At 39.2% G+C, this 16,541-nt stretch overlaps 2 protein-coding genes across 7 annotated transcripts; one reads left to right on the forward strand and one right to left on the reverse strand.

Annotated features, from left to right (window-relative positions):
- Positions 1–4: 4 nt before the first annotated feature.
- Positions 5–14,468, reverse strand: PNUTS (Phosphatase 1 nuclear targeting subunit). 5 transcript variants are annotated; one of them, XM_043418618.1, is made up of 8 exons: positions 14,353–14,468; positions 13,952–14,223; positions 12,420–12,504; positions 10,768–10,952; positions 8,475–10,300; positions 3,355–3,593; positions 2,590–3,266; positions 5–2,444 (listed from the first exon to the last, which is right to left on the reverse strand). In XM_043418618.1, the coding sequence occupies exons 3-8, from the start codon at positions 12,420–12,422 to the stop codon at positions 1,538–1,540; spliced, it is 3,837 nt and encodes a 1,278-aa protein (XP_043274553.1). In that variant the 5' UTR covers positions 12,423–12,504; positions 13,952–14,223; positions 14,353–14,468; the 3' UTR covers positions 5–1,537. The 5 variants fall into 5 exon arrangements, 4 of the variants coding, with proteins under 4 accessions (XP_043274553.1, XP_043274556.1, XP_043274557.1 ...); XM_043418621.1 differs by lacking the exon at positions 13,952–14,223 and having other exon boundaries at positions 14,261–14,359; XM_043418622.1 differs by lacking the exons at positions 13,952–14,223; positions 14,353–14,468 and adding an exon at positions 13,083–13,945.
- Positions 14,469–14,757: 289 nt separating this feature from the next.
- Positions 14,758–16,514, forward strand: mRpS18B (mitochondrial ribosomal protein S18B). 2 transcript variants are annotated; one of them, XM_043418520.1, is made up of 5 exons: positions 14,758–15,049; positions 15,125–15,290; positions 15,897–15,994; positions 16,111–16,230; positions 16,339–16,514. In XM_043418520.1, exons 1-5 carry the CDS (start codon positions 14,975–14,977, stop codon positions 16,441–16,443), a joined length of 564 nt encoding a protein of 187 aa, XP_043274455.1. In that variant the 5' UTR covers positions 14,758–14,974; the 3' UTR covers positions 16,444–16,514. The 2 variants fall into 2 exon arrangements, with proteins under 2 accessions (XP_043274455.1, XP_043274453.1); XM_043418518.1 differs by having other exon boundaries at positions 14,782–15,049; positions 16,111–16,241.
- The last annotated feature ends 27 nt before the right edge of the window (positions 16,515–16,541 follow it).

The following is a 16,541-nucleotide window of genomic DNA, read 5'->3' on the forward strand; positions in this document are numbered from 1 at the left end:
ACTCTTGGTTTTCAATAATTCTGTTATTTTTATTTCTCCCCTACGAAAAATATCATATAATTAGTGATAATTTATTGTGAAAATGGAGAAATAAGTGAAAACTGAATTTTAAAAATAACTATATAACTGGTGTATTTTGTTTTGTTTTGTTTTGTTTTTTTTTACCAAGCAGCATCTTTTACAACAATCGATATTATATACAAACTTAACGATCGACCATGTAATAGTACAAAAAAAAACAAATACTTTTAACGCAAAATCGTAAAAAATCTTATCCTTTTTTTTTCGATTCGTACAATACTACAATTCAAAAGCTATATATTTGTATAATATTTATGTGGTCGCTTTTGTTTTATTTTAAATAAGAATCGCATACGTCTCTGACAAATAGTTCAATAACGTTTAATTTGTTCATTTTGCAACGTATCTTATTGCCTGCGTTTTCTGCGTGGATTATCTATTTTATATAAATTTTTTCTTTGCATATATGCATATATACAGGTGGACAATATTGCTGTAGTTTTGTTTATCATAAATCACACACTCATCTCAAAGCTTTCGTATCGATCACTCTTCTTAAGTCTAGAACAGTCTCGACGTATTAGAACTAGAAGATTAAGGCAAAACAAAGAAAAATAAAATAAAAATAATAATCAAATTGATAATAAAAACGGATATTTACACGAATGTACAGAGTCAATAAAAACTGAGGGTTGCCTAATGACAATTGGTAGTTTTCGCCGTTTGAACTTTTGGTGTTCCAGTGCATTTTTAAATATTAATACAGAATAATCGACAAATGCAAATATTCTCTTGATTTCAAAGTTTTGCCATTTTTAAATCGCCTCGATTCCGGCTGCCGCTTAAATACTCTGGTAAATCGACAGTAAAACATTTGAATGGCGAAATGAGATAGGCATACATGATTTCTTGGAAATCATTTTAACATAGAAACCCTTAGCGAGAGAATACCGGTGGATTTATCGATCATTTGGAGAGTTCTGACGAGAGTCGGTGGAAATTTTTTCCACTCGTCAGCCCTATCACAGCTTTCGCATATTTTATTTTCTGTATTTTTACACGTACCAGGAAAATCATGACTTTCGAAGACTTTCATCGGAGACTAACGCAATTACGTTTCACGGGCTTTCACAGTAATTCTTCATGAGGAAGACACCGCTGCTATCTTTCTCCCTTGCCTTCCGTCTCTCTCTCTCCTCTCTCTCTCTCTCGGCTAGAGACACAAGTGACCGATGCGAATTCGAATGGCTTCATGCCATTAAAAGTTAAAAATTCAATGTCCCGCCAGAGGTTTTGAGAACCGAGTCAGAAACCGGAGCCGATATTAAAACCGAGCGAAAGATCGAGAGAGACTTTTGTCACCGTACAACAATTCAATCTCCAGTACGAACAAAATGGAAATATTTATATACATTGAGTCTTCGTGGTTTGCGCAGCGCCTTTCTTTCGCATTTTATCATGAAAATCATCCTGAGAAGAAGAAATTTCCGAATTGCGATGGTCCCATAGGTGGATTTCAAAACGGCGGGCAATTTACACCCGGATGAAGGTACTGGCATTTATCTCCGACGCGGCAAAAGCCATTTTTCGTGAATTGCCGACAGATCGGTGGTTGTTTACCGTTTCCTCGCCATCCGCCTCTCCAGCCGCCACCGCCCATGCGAGGGCCCATGGGTCCACCACCGGGGCCGCCGCCCCTGAACCAGCCGGGACCCGAGCCTCGACCTCTGTTTCCGTGCATCGGGCCCCCGCCTCTCGGTGGCCCTCCTGGGAAGTTTGGCCCCGGGGGACCGTACATCCCCGGGGGACCAGGTGGCCCTTGAAAATTACCGTAACCCATATCATCCGGGCCCATCATCCCGTATCCTTCCGGTTGATTGAACATCGGTGGTCCCATCATGCCTGGCGGGCCCATCGGACCATCCATTCCTGGAGGAAAACCTCCCGGCATGTTTGGCATCGGTTGCTGCATAGGATTCATTCCAACATCGGGAACAACTACTTTTCCGTCTCCTGTTCTCCATCCACCGCCTCCACCCCCGCCCCCACCGCCTCCGCCTCCACCTCCGCTGCTCATCGGCCCTGCCATCGGTCCACCGCTCATATCCGGCGGTCCCATGTGATTCATGGGACCCATCATCGGCCCCGGCGGCATCGGAGGCATCGGTCCCATCGGCCCCGGTGGTCCCATCGGGGGCATCATCGGCGGCTGACTGTGCGGATAACCCGGTGGGAAATGATAACCAGGCGCCTGCATTACCGGCGCGGGGGGCGGCAACGTTGGTTTTGGCTCCGGCCATGGCACTCCCGTGAAATCCTTCTCGCTGTCTTTGTTTCCCGTCAAATCTTCCAACGGTATTATCTTCGGGTCGGTCATTATGTGGTGACGCTCTTCGTCCGGTTCAGCCGGCGAATCAGGGATCCTTCAATCAGAAATAAAATCAGACACAATAATTTTAATAAAATGCTCAAAAATTAAAAAAAATAAAAAAAAAAAAAACAGTAACGCTATCAACGATCCTAGGTGGGGAACTTGAAATTTGGAAAATAAGTAAATCGTTCACTTACATGCTTCGGTTGAAGTAAAGAGCTTGGAGAATTCCTTTTTCTCGAGCATACTGAATTTCTTTTTCTCTGCTGTCTTTTCCAGGCTCAACCAGAGGAGCTTGTAGGTCGATTGGAATCAAAGGTTTCCACGTTGTTTTTTCCTCCATAACATCCTCCGAGCTGAGCTTTCTCGCCATTTGGAAAGCCTCGCGTTCGTTTTGTTTTTCCATCTGTTTCATATCCGTAAATGTTTTGGTAACGTTGACTCGTTCGGTTTCGTCCAACTCGAAGTAACGGATCGATTCTAAATCCGTCTTCCACTTGAGATTCTTTTTGGGACCTTTGCGCTTTTGTAACAACAAAACGCTTCGCAAACCGTCGACGTACCGAATTTCTGGTTGCGGGCTCAGACTCCTGTCTTCTTTTTTAACGAAATTGCTACCATCCCCGCCCGTTTCTTCGCCCTCTGGGGACGCCAACGTTTTTGATTCCTCCGAATCTTCTTCCGAGTCTTTCGCATCAGCTTTGACAGCTAACGCTGCCATTTCCGTTTTAACCAGATTAGAAACGCTCGTTTCATAATCCTCATTCCCATCAGCGTCCAACTTCATCTCCTCGGCGTCTTCTTCTTTGATCTTTTTTACAAGATCTTCCTTGTCTTCTTTGTCCTCGTCTGTTTCAAGAGTATCCTGATAAAACTGCAAATGCAACATGAATTAACGAATGTTCTTGGCAAGCATGTTTCGTCGATTGATTATTGTCTCAGGGAAAATAAAAAAAACTTACTTTGAAATTAGGCTTCACCGCAATTGGTGATCTGTCTTCGGCTGTCTGTGGCGAAGACGGATTCTGGGATGGAGACTCGTGACCGTCAGAATTCGTATGATCCGATTTCTTCGAGTCGGCGGTCCCACTGTCCTTCGATATCGAAGCTTTTCTCTTATTCCGTTTTCTCGGCTCTTTGCTCTTCGTTGACGCCGTCATCAACGCGTCCATAAACATGTCGCTTTCTTGCAAAACCATTGCTGTGAACAAAATTTGACCGAACATGAGAAAATGCAAGATTGTTTTAATTTTTTTCAAATATTTCACCAATTTAACAGAACATTCCTCGTGGAACAAAGTCTCTCAATTTATCGAGCTTATTGTACAGAAATATATGTTATTTGACACAGGAATAATGTTATTATAAAATAATCGTTGAACCATCGCATCATTGGACACGGGCTTCACAGTGGTCCAAAATATCTACTGAAAAATCAATCTGCAAATAAAAAACATTGGAATTTGGAAGATCCGAAGCTCTTATCACATGCGACCCTGAATATATATTTCACCACTTATTATTTTCTATGTAGTTAAAAATTGTTGTATAATATTTGACGGCACGGCGGTACGACCAGCTCGGTAAAACCGAAACGAATGTTTCGAGATCTCAAATAGATATTATGTAAAAATACAAAAACATGAAAATTTTGTAAATCAGTCGATTTGTGCACGCTAAAATGCAAAAAACGATTCACGCGATTAGAAGATAAATGTATTTCGTTCATTTATTCGTACGTTGTGACAAAAAAATGATAAAGCAACAGGTGAAATTCAAGAGGATGAAGAAAGGATAAGGATGCGTGACGAGCATGCGTTCAGAGTTGAGGTTTTTAACTCTAACATCGAGAATCATCCTTATTGGCTAATTTGAAGATTCAACTACATTCTGTTTGACGCATTCATTTTTCCACGAAAGCGTACAAAAAAATTCGATTAAAGTTATTCGACATATGACGTGTACTGTGTTATTTATTTATCCATATAAAATTTGCCTGAAATCCAAGAGTTTGAATTAAACATTTCTTAGATTGCTACGGTGTGCTAAGACAATCAACATTATTAGTTTGTAATAAAAAGGTTTCAACGCCTCCTCATTAATGCGAATGGATTCAAGACTTCCGCAAAGTCGTTACGCAAAATCCTCGAATCAAATAGTCCAATAATACGTCGCACGAATCTCCTATTCATGAAACAATCAAAGCGCTGAAAAAAGTCTAACTGAATAAATATCGACTATTGTTCTACGAGAAAAAGGTTTCTACGAAAAATTGTCGATTGTGACATGTTGAGGGTCCCCGTTCGATTTATTTTAGTTTGAGATTCGATCAAATCATAATGTACGAATATTTAAATACCCCAAGAACAGAAATCAGCATAAATTGCTTCATCGAATATCTGAAGAAAATTCTTATTCCATTGCAATTTATAAAATCTGGCTTATAACTGTATCAAAGTTAAGTTATAGCTCAAAAGTGTTTAATTCGAAATGCAATAGTAAAATAAATCATTAAAATTATAAATCGTAAATAATCTCCGATTCAATTAGACTTTTATTCGAAGCTTCAAAATTTTAAATGGAAGATCATTTCAATAAACGAAGATTCCGTTTCCCACCATTTCCTGATACAAAATAACAATACGAAAAATAATTTATTCTTGTTGAAATTCTAAAATGTTAAAGGAATAAAATGCTTCCATATTCCTCATCGATCGTGCATCAGTATCAAGAAAAATGATTCGGTGAAGATCAAAACGAATGATCAATAATAAATGAGGCATTTCATAGCGATATAGCGAAATCGCGGGTAGAATTAAATTCGATCCACCGACAACTGGTGTCCGAAAGCCACAGGCAGGTGGTGTGTTTCGTGACTCTATACCCATCGCTAGAATGGGTCGATATCACACAAATGGTTAGTATGCGAATGGGAAACTCGCACCCAAGATACCTCGTTATCACCGTTGCAAAAACATCGGTCTCTCTCTTTTTCCTCCTTACATATTCAATTGAAACAGAGCTGAAATGCATCTGAGCGATGTTGCACAATGTACGAGTAGCAGGAAGCATTTTTTGTGAACGATATTTAGAAAGAATAATATTGAGAATATCGATATCGTTGACACATTTAACAAATGATTGCAAGATTTTTCCAAAAACGAAAATCTTCGCTTACATTTTTGCGCACAAGCTCGGAAGCGCTTTTCAATCAATGAAAAAATTCTTCGATATCGTTGAATTGAAAGTATTTGAGTACGAAAAAAAAGAGAGATACGGATTTCGAGACGAATTTTTGTAGCTTTAAAAATTTCTTCCACACCGGAGGTATCTTAAAGACTCTGGATTGTTTGTTTTTGTGAAGAAAAAAGCCCGGTCAAGTTCGCTGGTTATCGATACCAACACGCGCCTCGTACTTTAATCGACTATTTTTCGACTATGTTCATATAGTTATATGTATGTTTTATTCTCTCCAGTTTTGAGAGGCGACCATCGTGGCACGGATTTCCCTCTCATCTCGACGATGTCGTAATCGATGAACTCCTTCCAACGTTAAATTGTCCGCTGATCCGAAAACGGCGCCACCGCTCTTGCGAAATGCCCTGATTCGCGTAATCCAACTCATTGTTAAAAGTTTCTCTCTCTCTCTCTCTCTCTCTCTCATTTTCTCCGCTCTCTGATTTTCCGTGCATGACTCGCTGCATGTTTCTCCGAGCCGAGTGCAGACGCAGAAACGAGAGAAAGAGACAGAGCCTTTCTTCGAAGATTCTCTCAAAACCCCTTAATCATCTTTTCCACCCCCATTTGCGAGAAAATGATAAACAACCTCGCGCGCTCGGTTGCCGCCGTAACTCTCGTCGAGAAAATTCTACTTCTTCCTGTCGTGCATACTCGATCGCTTCGGATTACTACGCAGAGAAGATTGTCATCTGGAGAATGAAACAGAATTGCGTAAAAAAAATATCAATTTTCCTTCTTTATCTCCCGCTTTCCCTTGTCGTTCGCCTCTCGTCACGTGTGCAAATCGTGGAATTCAATTAAAATCGCATGATTTTTCGATCCGAATGAAAATATGAGAAACGCCGAGTAAAGGAGAAACAATTGGCTCATCAAATTATCCACGTTCTTCGAATTTAAAAAACTTTTAATCCTTTTAAAAGAATTTTTTTACAGAATAAAGGCGAAAAGATATTTTTATGAATCTTTCGTTAATTTAGTTTGATTCTACGTTCTTGATCATCATCAATAGAAAATTAGTTTCCCAACATTTTTTTCCAACTTTCTAATCCTCAAACTATACCAAACTTTGTCGGGATTGAACGAGTGGATGAAAATATGAACAAGGCCGTCTAGCTTTCAGCCGGATAATCTAATGTCGCATGTTTCGCTGTACGAGTCTAATTAGATTGGAAGAGCAAGAGTTAATATAGCAGAAAAGCCAAGAGTTGAATACTTCCACACTGCGGATCAATTTATTTGAATACTCCTCAGTTTTTTTTCGTATTTTCCAATATATTTAAATAATAGTATATATATATACACATTTTCATGGATATATATACATGTATTTATGTAGATATATTGGATTTACATATACAAGGAAAGAAATGTGAACAGACAAAAGTTTGTTGCCTTACCTAAGTAGCAATAGGTACACTATCTCTCCGTGTGAAGGCTCACGTATTTGGGCGTAAATTCACTGTTTTTTTTTGCATTTTCGTCGACGAACGTTCCGTCTTCGTTTCACAATCGCGAAACCGAATTATTTCGCGATAAATTTGTATATTTTAACGGTAAAAAGAGCACGTCGCTGTTTTTTTTTTGCTCGTCTCGTTGTTCTCTTTTTTTTCTCTCGAGCGTTTTGTTTGTTTTCCTTCGCGCAACACACAAAAACATGGTTTTCCAAATTTTCTCGTTGTGTTACGGCTGACTGACGCTGTACGGGATATTTTGTTTGGTAGAATGAGCATTTTTGTTCCAAGCATTTTTTTTACCTGTCGGATCTTCTTAATTTAGGAATATATACGAAGGCTCGGATTCCGCTCCGTAAAACCTGCTCTTCTCTCTTCTTTCCCTTTTCGACTCGCTTTGCATCCTTCTAGAACCTGACGATCAGGGCGCGGAGAAGTTACACGCACGCACACACGCAGGGGGAGAAGAGCAACCGAGAATCCCAGCGATCCACGAAAAAGACGAGCGAGGAAAGCCGCTGATGGCAACGCGCTTCTTCTCCGTTTCTTGGTCTCTTGCCTAAGTCTTGATAAACATCTCTAATAATTATAACTTTACAGTGGGTCGAGGTTTATAACTATTTAAACATGTCACATCGAGGAGAGAGTACTCGAAGTTACAGCGATGCTAAGATTCTCCTGAAAGAATTAGCCCTGTTAGTAGATCATTTTTATAAAACACGAAAAAAACGTATGCTGAAATTGAGAGCAAACTCATGGAAACACAATCGCAAATCGAGCTCCAATTTATTGGCGGCGATTTTTAGCCGTATTCCCTTTTGCGATTCACAAATTTGAAACACCTATGCTCTTTGTTCCTCCGTAACGTACCACCTGCAAACTCAATACTTAAGAATTAGTTTTCGTAGATAAACGCTGCATGTATGCTCGATAGTTCGGGGCGATCGACCGTCCAAACGACATTTAAATATATTATTTGCGGTATACACATTCCGCGATGAACTCTACACCGATCAGCCTGAAATATGAGCATCAAGTTGCTCGCTAAATTGAGATAATGATTAGGCTAAACTATTGACTTTGTTCCACGTCGAGAGCCTGCAAATAATTCAAGACAGTATCCCCGAAATCGATCGATTGATAGATTCTTTAGACATTACAGGTGAAAAAAGTGAGTCCTCAAGGAAGCACACAATATTTATGAGAAATTAAACGCGCGAGCATAAAAATGTGAATATTTCAATGAAATTCGACAAGGGAGGTAATGAGGAATAAAAAATTGAAAATTTTAATGTGGAATGCATTTAAAAAATCGAGTTCAAGGATTCGAGATGACGAGAAAAGATTAGCCACGTTATGAAACGTTGTACCGTTCGATAACGCATACTTACGTTTAGGTTTTGGTGATATGAGTTTGATAGCGCCTTTTTTCTCCTCGGTGGGTTCAGCGGGTGGATCGAGCGACAGTTTAGCTCTTTTGTCAGCGGGGGTAGAAGTTTCGCGTAGCGGTGAAGTTCTTTTGAGCGTGGTCAACGGTTTGGGCGGAATAATTTTTTTCTCGACGATATTTCCGGTTGCTTTTTTTGCTACTGATCGGGGCGGTGGAGGTTTGACCTCTTCCTCGAGACCTGTGGATCTAAACTTGGAGTTGAAAGTTTTAACGGTTTTAGGTCGCGCGGAGTCGAGTGAATTTTTTCGATTTTCTATAGAAATAGAAATATTTTTCTTCTCCAAAATGGTTGTATTTCCGCTGACGATGTTCTTCTTCGCCTCGGTTTTGTCTTTGTTTTCTTTGGAGCTGTCCTTCGAATCGGTCGACGATTTTCTCAGCCCGGATTCACCGGTCGAGCTCTGTTTCTCGTCCTCGGCTTTTTTCTTCGGTATTTTACCCAATTTCGAGCTCAAAGCTTGAGCCTGAACTTTCTCGAGAGTAGCTTTGTCCTTGTCGGCTTGATCTTTTTTCAACTTTTCTTTTTCTTTCTCGCGTTCCTTGTCCCGATCGGATTTGCTCTTAGTGGTCGACGTCGACGACGACGAGGAAGAGCCGTGTCTGCTGCTCGACGACGAGGAATGATGTCTGTCCTTGTCCTTGGAAGACTTAGAGCTCGAACTTCTCGTGCTGCTGGAACTAGAGCGATGTGACGAACGGTGAGAGCTCGAAGAGCTTGAACGATGAGAGCTCGAGCCGTGTTTCGACGAGCTGCTCTTTGAGCTTGAGCTGCTGCTCTTTTTATCTGCACTACTGCTAATGCTCGATTTTTTATCGTCAGTCTTATGAGAATCACGATTTTCTTTGTCGCTCGATTTGTTTGAATCGCTGCTAGCGTTTTCCTTCGTCTCTTTATTTTTCGTGCTCGACTCAGCGTGTTTCGGTAAATTCGGCGATGCTTTGGTTTCATAGGACAATTCCTCGGACGCGGCTTCGTACGTCTCGTCGTCCAGTCGCTCGACCGTCATTTCCTCCTCGTTCCCACCATTTTGCTGCTGCTCCATCGGCCCCGTCTCATTCTCCGTTTCTCCGTTCATCTCGTGACACGAATTCATCGCGTTGTTTATATTCGCCGCGTCGGTCTCGACCTTAACGAGCACATGATTGCCGTCGCGAATCGTTATTTTGCAAACAGGACCGGAGGGCATTACGGAAGTTCCGTTGCCCACTACAACGTAAGATTGCTTCGTGATGTGCTGGACTTGCTGCTGTTGGTGCGTCTGTGTCGTCGGTACAGCCGACGGATTCAAAATGTGCAGTTGCATCGGCTGCGAAGGCAACGGGTTCGTTTCTATCGTATAGTTGTTCGTCGTTGGCTCAAGATCTTGCACCTTGACCGTCGTCGTCGTCGTCTCGCCCGTTTCCTCCCCCGCGTTGTTCCCTCCGTCTACTATCGTATAATGTTCTGCCTGCATCACAGAATTCGGGTTCTGCGAATTGTTCGTTCCTATTATTTGCGCCGGTACCGAATTCGGCGCCGCCTCCCCCTTGACAATCTTCAACCATTGCTCGACCAAGCGACTCGCTAATAATCTGACACCCTGGTGCGACACTTCCTTCGATAAACCCTTTATCAACTTTGGACAATTGTTGCTTTTCAATCGCTCGATCTTCACCGGGCACAGATGCAACAGTTCCAATAATTCTTGTATCAGGGCCCAATTTTTCGCTACTATACCGTCCGTTAGCCACATGTGAACGAGACTCCAACCTCCTGCGTCCATGAATCTAGAAGTCAAGCCAAGACGAGCGTATTTTCCCCAATCTCTTTTCCACCTCTCGTTGACTACTTATTTATAATAAAGAAATATTTATTTCTTTACGTCACCGAATGAGGATTGTTTTTTATTTTCAAACGTTTTTATCAGTTATATACGAGAGCTAGAGTACTAGAAAAATTTGTATTCGATTTGTTGGACACATATCAGTAAGTACGGCACATTAAAGACAACCGCCCAATGGTTCAGAGTCCAAATATCAGTTAATATTGCATGCTTCATTTGTTTCATCACGCCAGTATTTTATGGAAAAATACACGCGTGTCTCACATGCCCTGAAAATGTTTGCTTTACAAATTTCTCGAGGAATGGCTCCTCCGCGTCGAAAAATCGTACGAAATCTCATAAATTTGAGAACAAAAAGGAGAAAATAGATCGAAAAATCGTAGCGAATGGGAAAATTATGATTATACTCACTGGCTCAGAAGTTCGGTGTTCGTTGTCTTGAGAATTTGTATGTAGATGCATTTTGAGACGAGCTTCTTGGAGAACTTGGTCATTAAATTGGCCAAACGATGCACCTCTTCTTTGCTCTTTATCCCGCCCGTAGGTCCCAGCAAAACGCTCAGACATTTGAGCAGTTGAAACGGATCTATTCGCGGCTGGAATACGAACAGATAAATTAATTAAGACGAAAATCTATACAATTTCGGCTTTCGAGAGTGTAGCTGTTTTAGTAAGCTGTAGGACACATATCAGAAAGTTCGGCTCATTGAATACAACCGCCCAATGGTTCAGAGTCCTCAAACTTTTGCTTTAGCATGTTCATAAACATTATAATCGTACAAAAATGTCGAATCGAATAAGTTTGTACGTCTCAACATGCTGATGAATATTTCTTTCATTCATGAAAGCTACAAAATATGTTCGTGAATAAAATATTGAAAATTAATCATTATCAATATCATCCTAACTTTTCGTTATTAATATTCTATCGTCTTCAGAACGATTTCTTTCATAGAAAGTGTTCAGAGTCCTTAAAAATTTATTACTTTATCAAAATCAAGAGAAAAATGTGTTAACGAAATTTTGCATAAATCAATGTTTCCCATTGTTTTTTTTTGAACTTAAAAATGAGTTTAAAGAACCCTTCAACTAAGAGAAACATTGTAATATCAAGAAAAAATAGTAAAATTTTATAATTTTTTATAAATAAAAAAAATTATAGTAAACTTGATAATAATTATTGAAGTATAATCGTGTTTGATATTACGAAGGCGTAGTCGTGTTCGGAGAAAAAAAAATAAACAAAATGTACCATAGAATGTTCGCGGAATGTAAATAAATAGTAATTTCAATGGTCTTGCGAGACGCTGGAGATTTTGCTGTGGGACAATCTCTCGTACGTCGCTCACTCGGCGAACCGTGCCTAAAGTGGCTACAGTACACAGTGCGATCCCTACACACTATGCGCTTCAGACGTGTCTCCGTTTGTAAAATCACGTGAACACAAGCTGTACCGTCTCAAGTCTACCGGAAAGGGACCGAAAGTGATGGGGGGAGGTGAAGCACGTAGGCACGATAGAGAGGGGGGTGAGGGGAGGGGAGGGGGATTTCTAAAATTTTAATGAATCGTTGAACGATTGGAAAATGTAAGAAAAACGATTTTTCAATAAAACATTTGTCGAGAAAGGTTATTTTTCAATATTTTCCGGTTTTTTTTTTTGCTTTTTGGGTCAAATCTATAAACGTATGGTCAATTACAAATTGAAGAAAAATGCTTCCATTAATTCTCGTTCGTTGTAATGAGCAATTGAGAAATCAACATTATTTCGTAATAAAAACAGAGCTATCGAACGAGGCAACACTCGATTGAAGTCCAGCCGAAAAAATGGGGCACGTGAGAGAAACGATTCACCCAAGGTTATTGATCTCAGCACCTCGTTGACGGCCATCTTGTCTTTTATTTTGGCTTTCTTGCACACAAAAGGATGACGAGAGCGTGCGACTGAAGCGCTATCTTTCGTTGAAGAAAAACAACGTGAAAATTTTCCAACATGTCGAGATAAATGATATTTTATTTTGTCATTTTTTCAATTTGTTTCGTTTTATCATCCAAGAAAACTCACCATTTTGACGATTTTTGCACGTAATCCTTGTGGTTAAAACTCTAGCCGACGAAACTTCCCGATAACAGTATCATAGTACGAAAATCTGCAACGAGACGGAAAAAAATGGTTTTGCACTCAACATTTACCACTTTTCGTGTATAAGCATCTTATCCTTCTTCGCCAAATATTTTAATCGATATTTCAACGAAAAACAGTAATCAATTAAACAGAATGAGAAAGAGATTGGAGAAAATGCGAAGATCGTTGAAAAATCATTGGCCTCTTTCAAGAAATATCTAACAGCCCCTCGTTAGATTAGCTGAAAAGTCTCACTTTGCAAATGAAAGAAAAAAAAAATGGAAACGAAAAACCAAAATACGCGAATCTAAGTGTAGATCACACAAACAAAGGAAAGATAGCGAGGCGTGGCCTTGCCTAGTAACACCGATCCATATGGAGACGCAAATGCCCGCTGCCGTCACGAGTCATCGAAATAAAAAAAAAGTCCAATGCAAAATAATACCCTACCAGTCAAATTCTCTACAATTTCAAGTTTTGTTCTTCCTCCTACGTGCCCTCTGCATAAATATTCTTGTAAGATGAGCTCTTTGGATTAACGCTATTAGTCAAGCAAAGTGAATGATGTATATGAAATTTCGTGAAAATATTATTCGTTCGTACGCTAAAGATATTGGCAAAAATGCGAATGCTAAAATTCAATCCTGCGTGGCAACACGGTCTGTGCTCACGAATAGCTCCGACTGGCGACAAGTTCGTTTGCGCACCGTACTTCGCGCATGTAGCCTCGATTTTGTTTCAGTCTTTTTTTTCAGCATTCACCCCACCACTAACCACTAAAAACCTGGAGTTTCCGATCTTCCCGACCAATCGAAAGCTCTCAACTTCTCCCATTCTGTAGCCACAAATTCCCCTTCCGGCCCTCCGCGCAAAATCACAATGATGTCACGATTGGCTCGTTCTATTTATATTCTAATAATAATAATAATAATAATCACGATTTGCATATCTCCAATGATTGACCTCTGTACTCGTTTTACTTGCTCATTAATCAAATTATATCACACTCCCTAACACTGAATCATTTTTGGAATGCGGGGGGCAAGGAATGGGACAAAATACGATATTTTCGACACTCAACGCCCGAATAGCCCTCACACAATCTCTTGCGATCAAAATGGCTCTTTTCCGGATTTCTATCAACGCGGATTTATCGTTATTCATGTCAAACGTTAAAACGAAGCATCGTTAATCGATCTTGCCCGTGATTTTTCGGAAATCAAATTTTATAACGGTCAGCAATTTTGTTCATACGCGTCGCGCGATCGATTATTTTCTCGGAAGGTAGAATGAAGCGAACCCCACCCTTTCCCCCGCTCCTCTTTCAACTCTGACCATACCCTCGTTCTCTCACTCTAACTTGGTTTTTTTTCTTTTTTTTTCGTTTTCTTGTTCTCTCTCGCTCTCAAAAATGAGGTAAAAAGTTTGTATGCTCTTTTATAACGGCCAGTTACTCGAGCCAATCCACTCACATTAGTTTTTTTGTCAACAATTAAAATCCTTTTTATGGATAACAAATGTTCACAGCAATGTATAAGAAAGCAATCATTTCCTATACACGATTTTTTTTCAACAAAGCGTCCTCTCGATCGTTTTTGGGACGAGCGTCTCTCGATCCACAGCAACTGTGGACTTTCTATTTAGCTCCCGAAAAATATGGCTTCCTAGCACGATGAACGACGACTTTAGCGATGAGAGAGAGAGCTTTGAAAATCCGCATAAATCTTCGCGATGATCTTCCCATCTGAAAGAAAAAATTCGTTATATCACAAATCAGTTACCTTTTTAGTAGAGTTTCTCGATTTATCCACGACTTTTAGCACTAACAAACCCGCATTTTATCAAGAATATTAAAAAAATATTGTGTTCTCACCTAACTACGTAGCACGAGCTGCTGTGTCCGAACAGGAAATAAGCGTAGCGTCGATACACGAGTCAAGCCATAGTCTATATTTCTCTTCTCCCACTACACGAATTTTTTCATTGAATTGAAAACTGTCAGTAATCTCACGATAATTCTTTATTTATTAATACTCTTCAAACAAAAGTAAAATTAACACGAAATTGTACAACGAACGCAGCTTTAACTTGAATTATAATTGAATAATAAGACCTGATTTGACTTTAGACGTCGAAGGTTGGATTATTCGAAGTCAGCTTGACTTACGCTTTTCCGGGAGGCAATAATATAAAGATTATTCTTTCACTCGAAAACATAAAAAAATATTATAGACACTTTTTTAATAATAAAATTATTTTTGTTCATGGTCTCCATTGAAATTCATATCAGGTTCTTTTTTCTTTATTCTCATTTCCGAGCCACTGAATCCAGCGGTATACGACGTCATACAGTAGTTCTCAATTAGCCGAAAAGCATGGATTCCTGAATATGCAAACATAACCTATGAAATCGTGAGGTTCTCAATTCACGGAAAAATACTAACAAGTGCATTTTCGATTTTTATTCAACTAAACATTTGTTGCTTAAAAGCATTATGTCACTGATCCATAGCCTTCAGGCTGCATCTGCAACCGCGTTGTCGATTGTCCGAGCAAACTTCGCCAATAGGGTAATTTAGTACCGTAAGTTTTATAGTTCACTATTGAGTACCGGTTTCCATACAGCTTTGAAAAATTGTTCTCAGGCTGCATCAGTTCGATACATTTGCAAAGGCACTCCTCTCTATAACGAGGAAAACGAAGATATCGTTGAATCTGGTAACCAGGAAAACGAGCCGTACATTGATCCTGCAAAAGATAGACGCAAACCAGTGCCCGTTGAAACCAGCATAAAATACCTTGCCAGTGACGGTTTGTGTGGTTTATTATTCTTGTTTATTGTTTTATATTTTACTACATTTCGAACTGTTTGATAACTTACAAGTGATAGTCATTCTGTACATTTTCTCAGTATCTTTTCGATAACTTTTTGGGAATTGCCGTCAGATTTTCTCATTGTTCTCAAATTTTTTTTATATATTAATAGATTACATCGATATTAGCCCTTCAAACCTCGATATACAGGATCTGCTTTTACTTAAATATTTTATTGCATATGAAGTAATGATAAAAGTTCTTGGATTTACTAAAGATCCTCAAATGATTGTTAAAGCTATTGTTGTTTTAAAAGATGTACCGTTACGACAATGGTTCCACAAGGAAAATGAATACTTCTAGAAATTTTCTAGAAATAACTTGGGAACTTTCAACTTGGAAGGATTTTGTAAATCCATTGAGACTTTGATCAGCAAGTAATAGTTTTATATAATAAGAGTTTGATTTTTCAAATCGTTAATGGGATTCAATCGTTTTGTTTTTATCTTCAGTCCAATTAAAATTTTGGAGAAAATGAAAGTTTGAGATTTTTTTTTGCATTCACAGAAAGTTATATTTATTTGTATCAACATTGATTTTCAGCTTATAAGGAAACTTATGGCAATAATCTGGTCTGGAAATTATACCGAAGGAATCACAAGGGAATGTACCCACCTAAAAAAACCCGGAAAACTTGTGTGGTAATATTTTACTTATGGGCAAAAATTATTAACTAACGCGAAATTAAATTGTAGAGATTTTTAATCATTAACTTTGAGCATGGTACCGACTAAATATGTGTTTTTCTATATTACAGCGCCAGGGTATAATTTCAACTGGAAATCCTTGTCCAATCTGCCGCGATGAATATTTGGTGTTTGATCACAGAAATACCGCTCTACTGAAGCAATTTATTTCTGAATACAACGGAGCAGTAGTTAGTTACAAGTAAACATTTTTCAGAATTCGACATTGGAGAAAATTCATCTGTTTTTCTAAATAATCCTGCATTTATTCATGATTACTTTGCATGATTTGATTCCAGGCAATCAGGAATCTGTCAGAAACAACACAAAAATCTTTTGATCGCTATCTACCGGGCGAAAGATTTCGGCACGATAACATTCGACGTACCGTTCAGAGAATATAATTATTCAGATTGGTACAATCCTGAAACCGAGATTACAAATAAATCCGTTCAATCGGAGTAAACCAAGAAAACAGTTGATTCTATAATTCATAATAAAT

Source organism: Venturia canescens, chromosome 5, assembly GCF_019457755.1.
Source record: "Venturia canescens isolate UGA chromosome 5, ASM1945775v1, whole genome shotgun sequence".
NCBI classification, from domain to species: Eukaryota; Metazoa; Arthropoda; class Insecta; order Hymenoptera; family Ichneumonidae; genus Venturia; species Venturia canescens.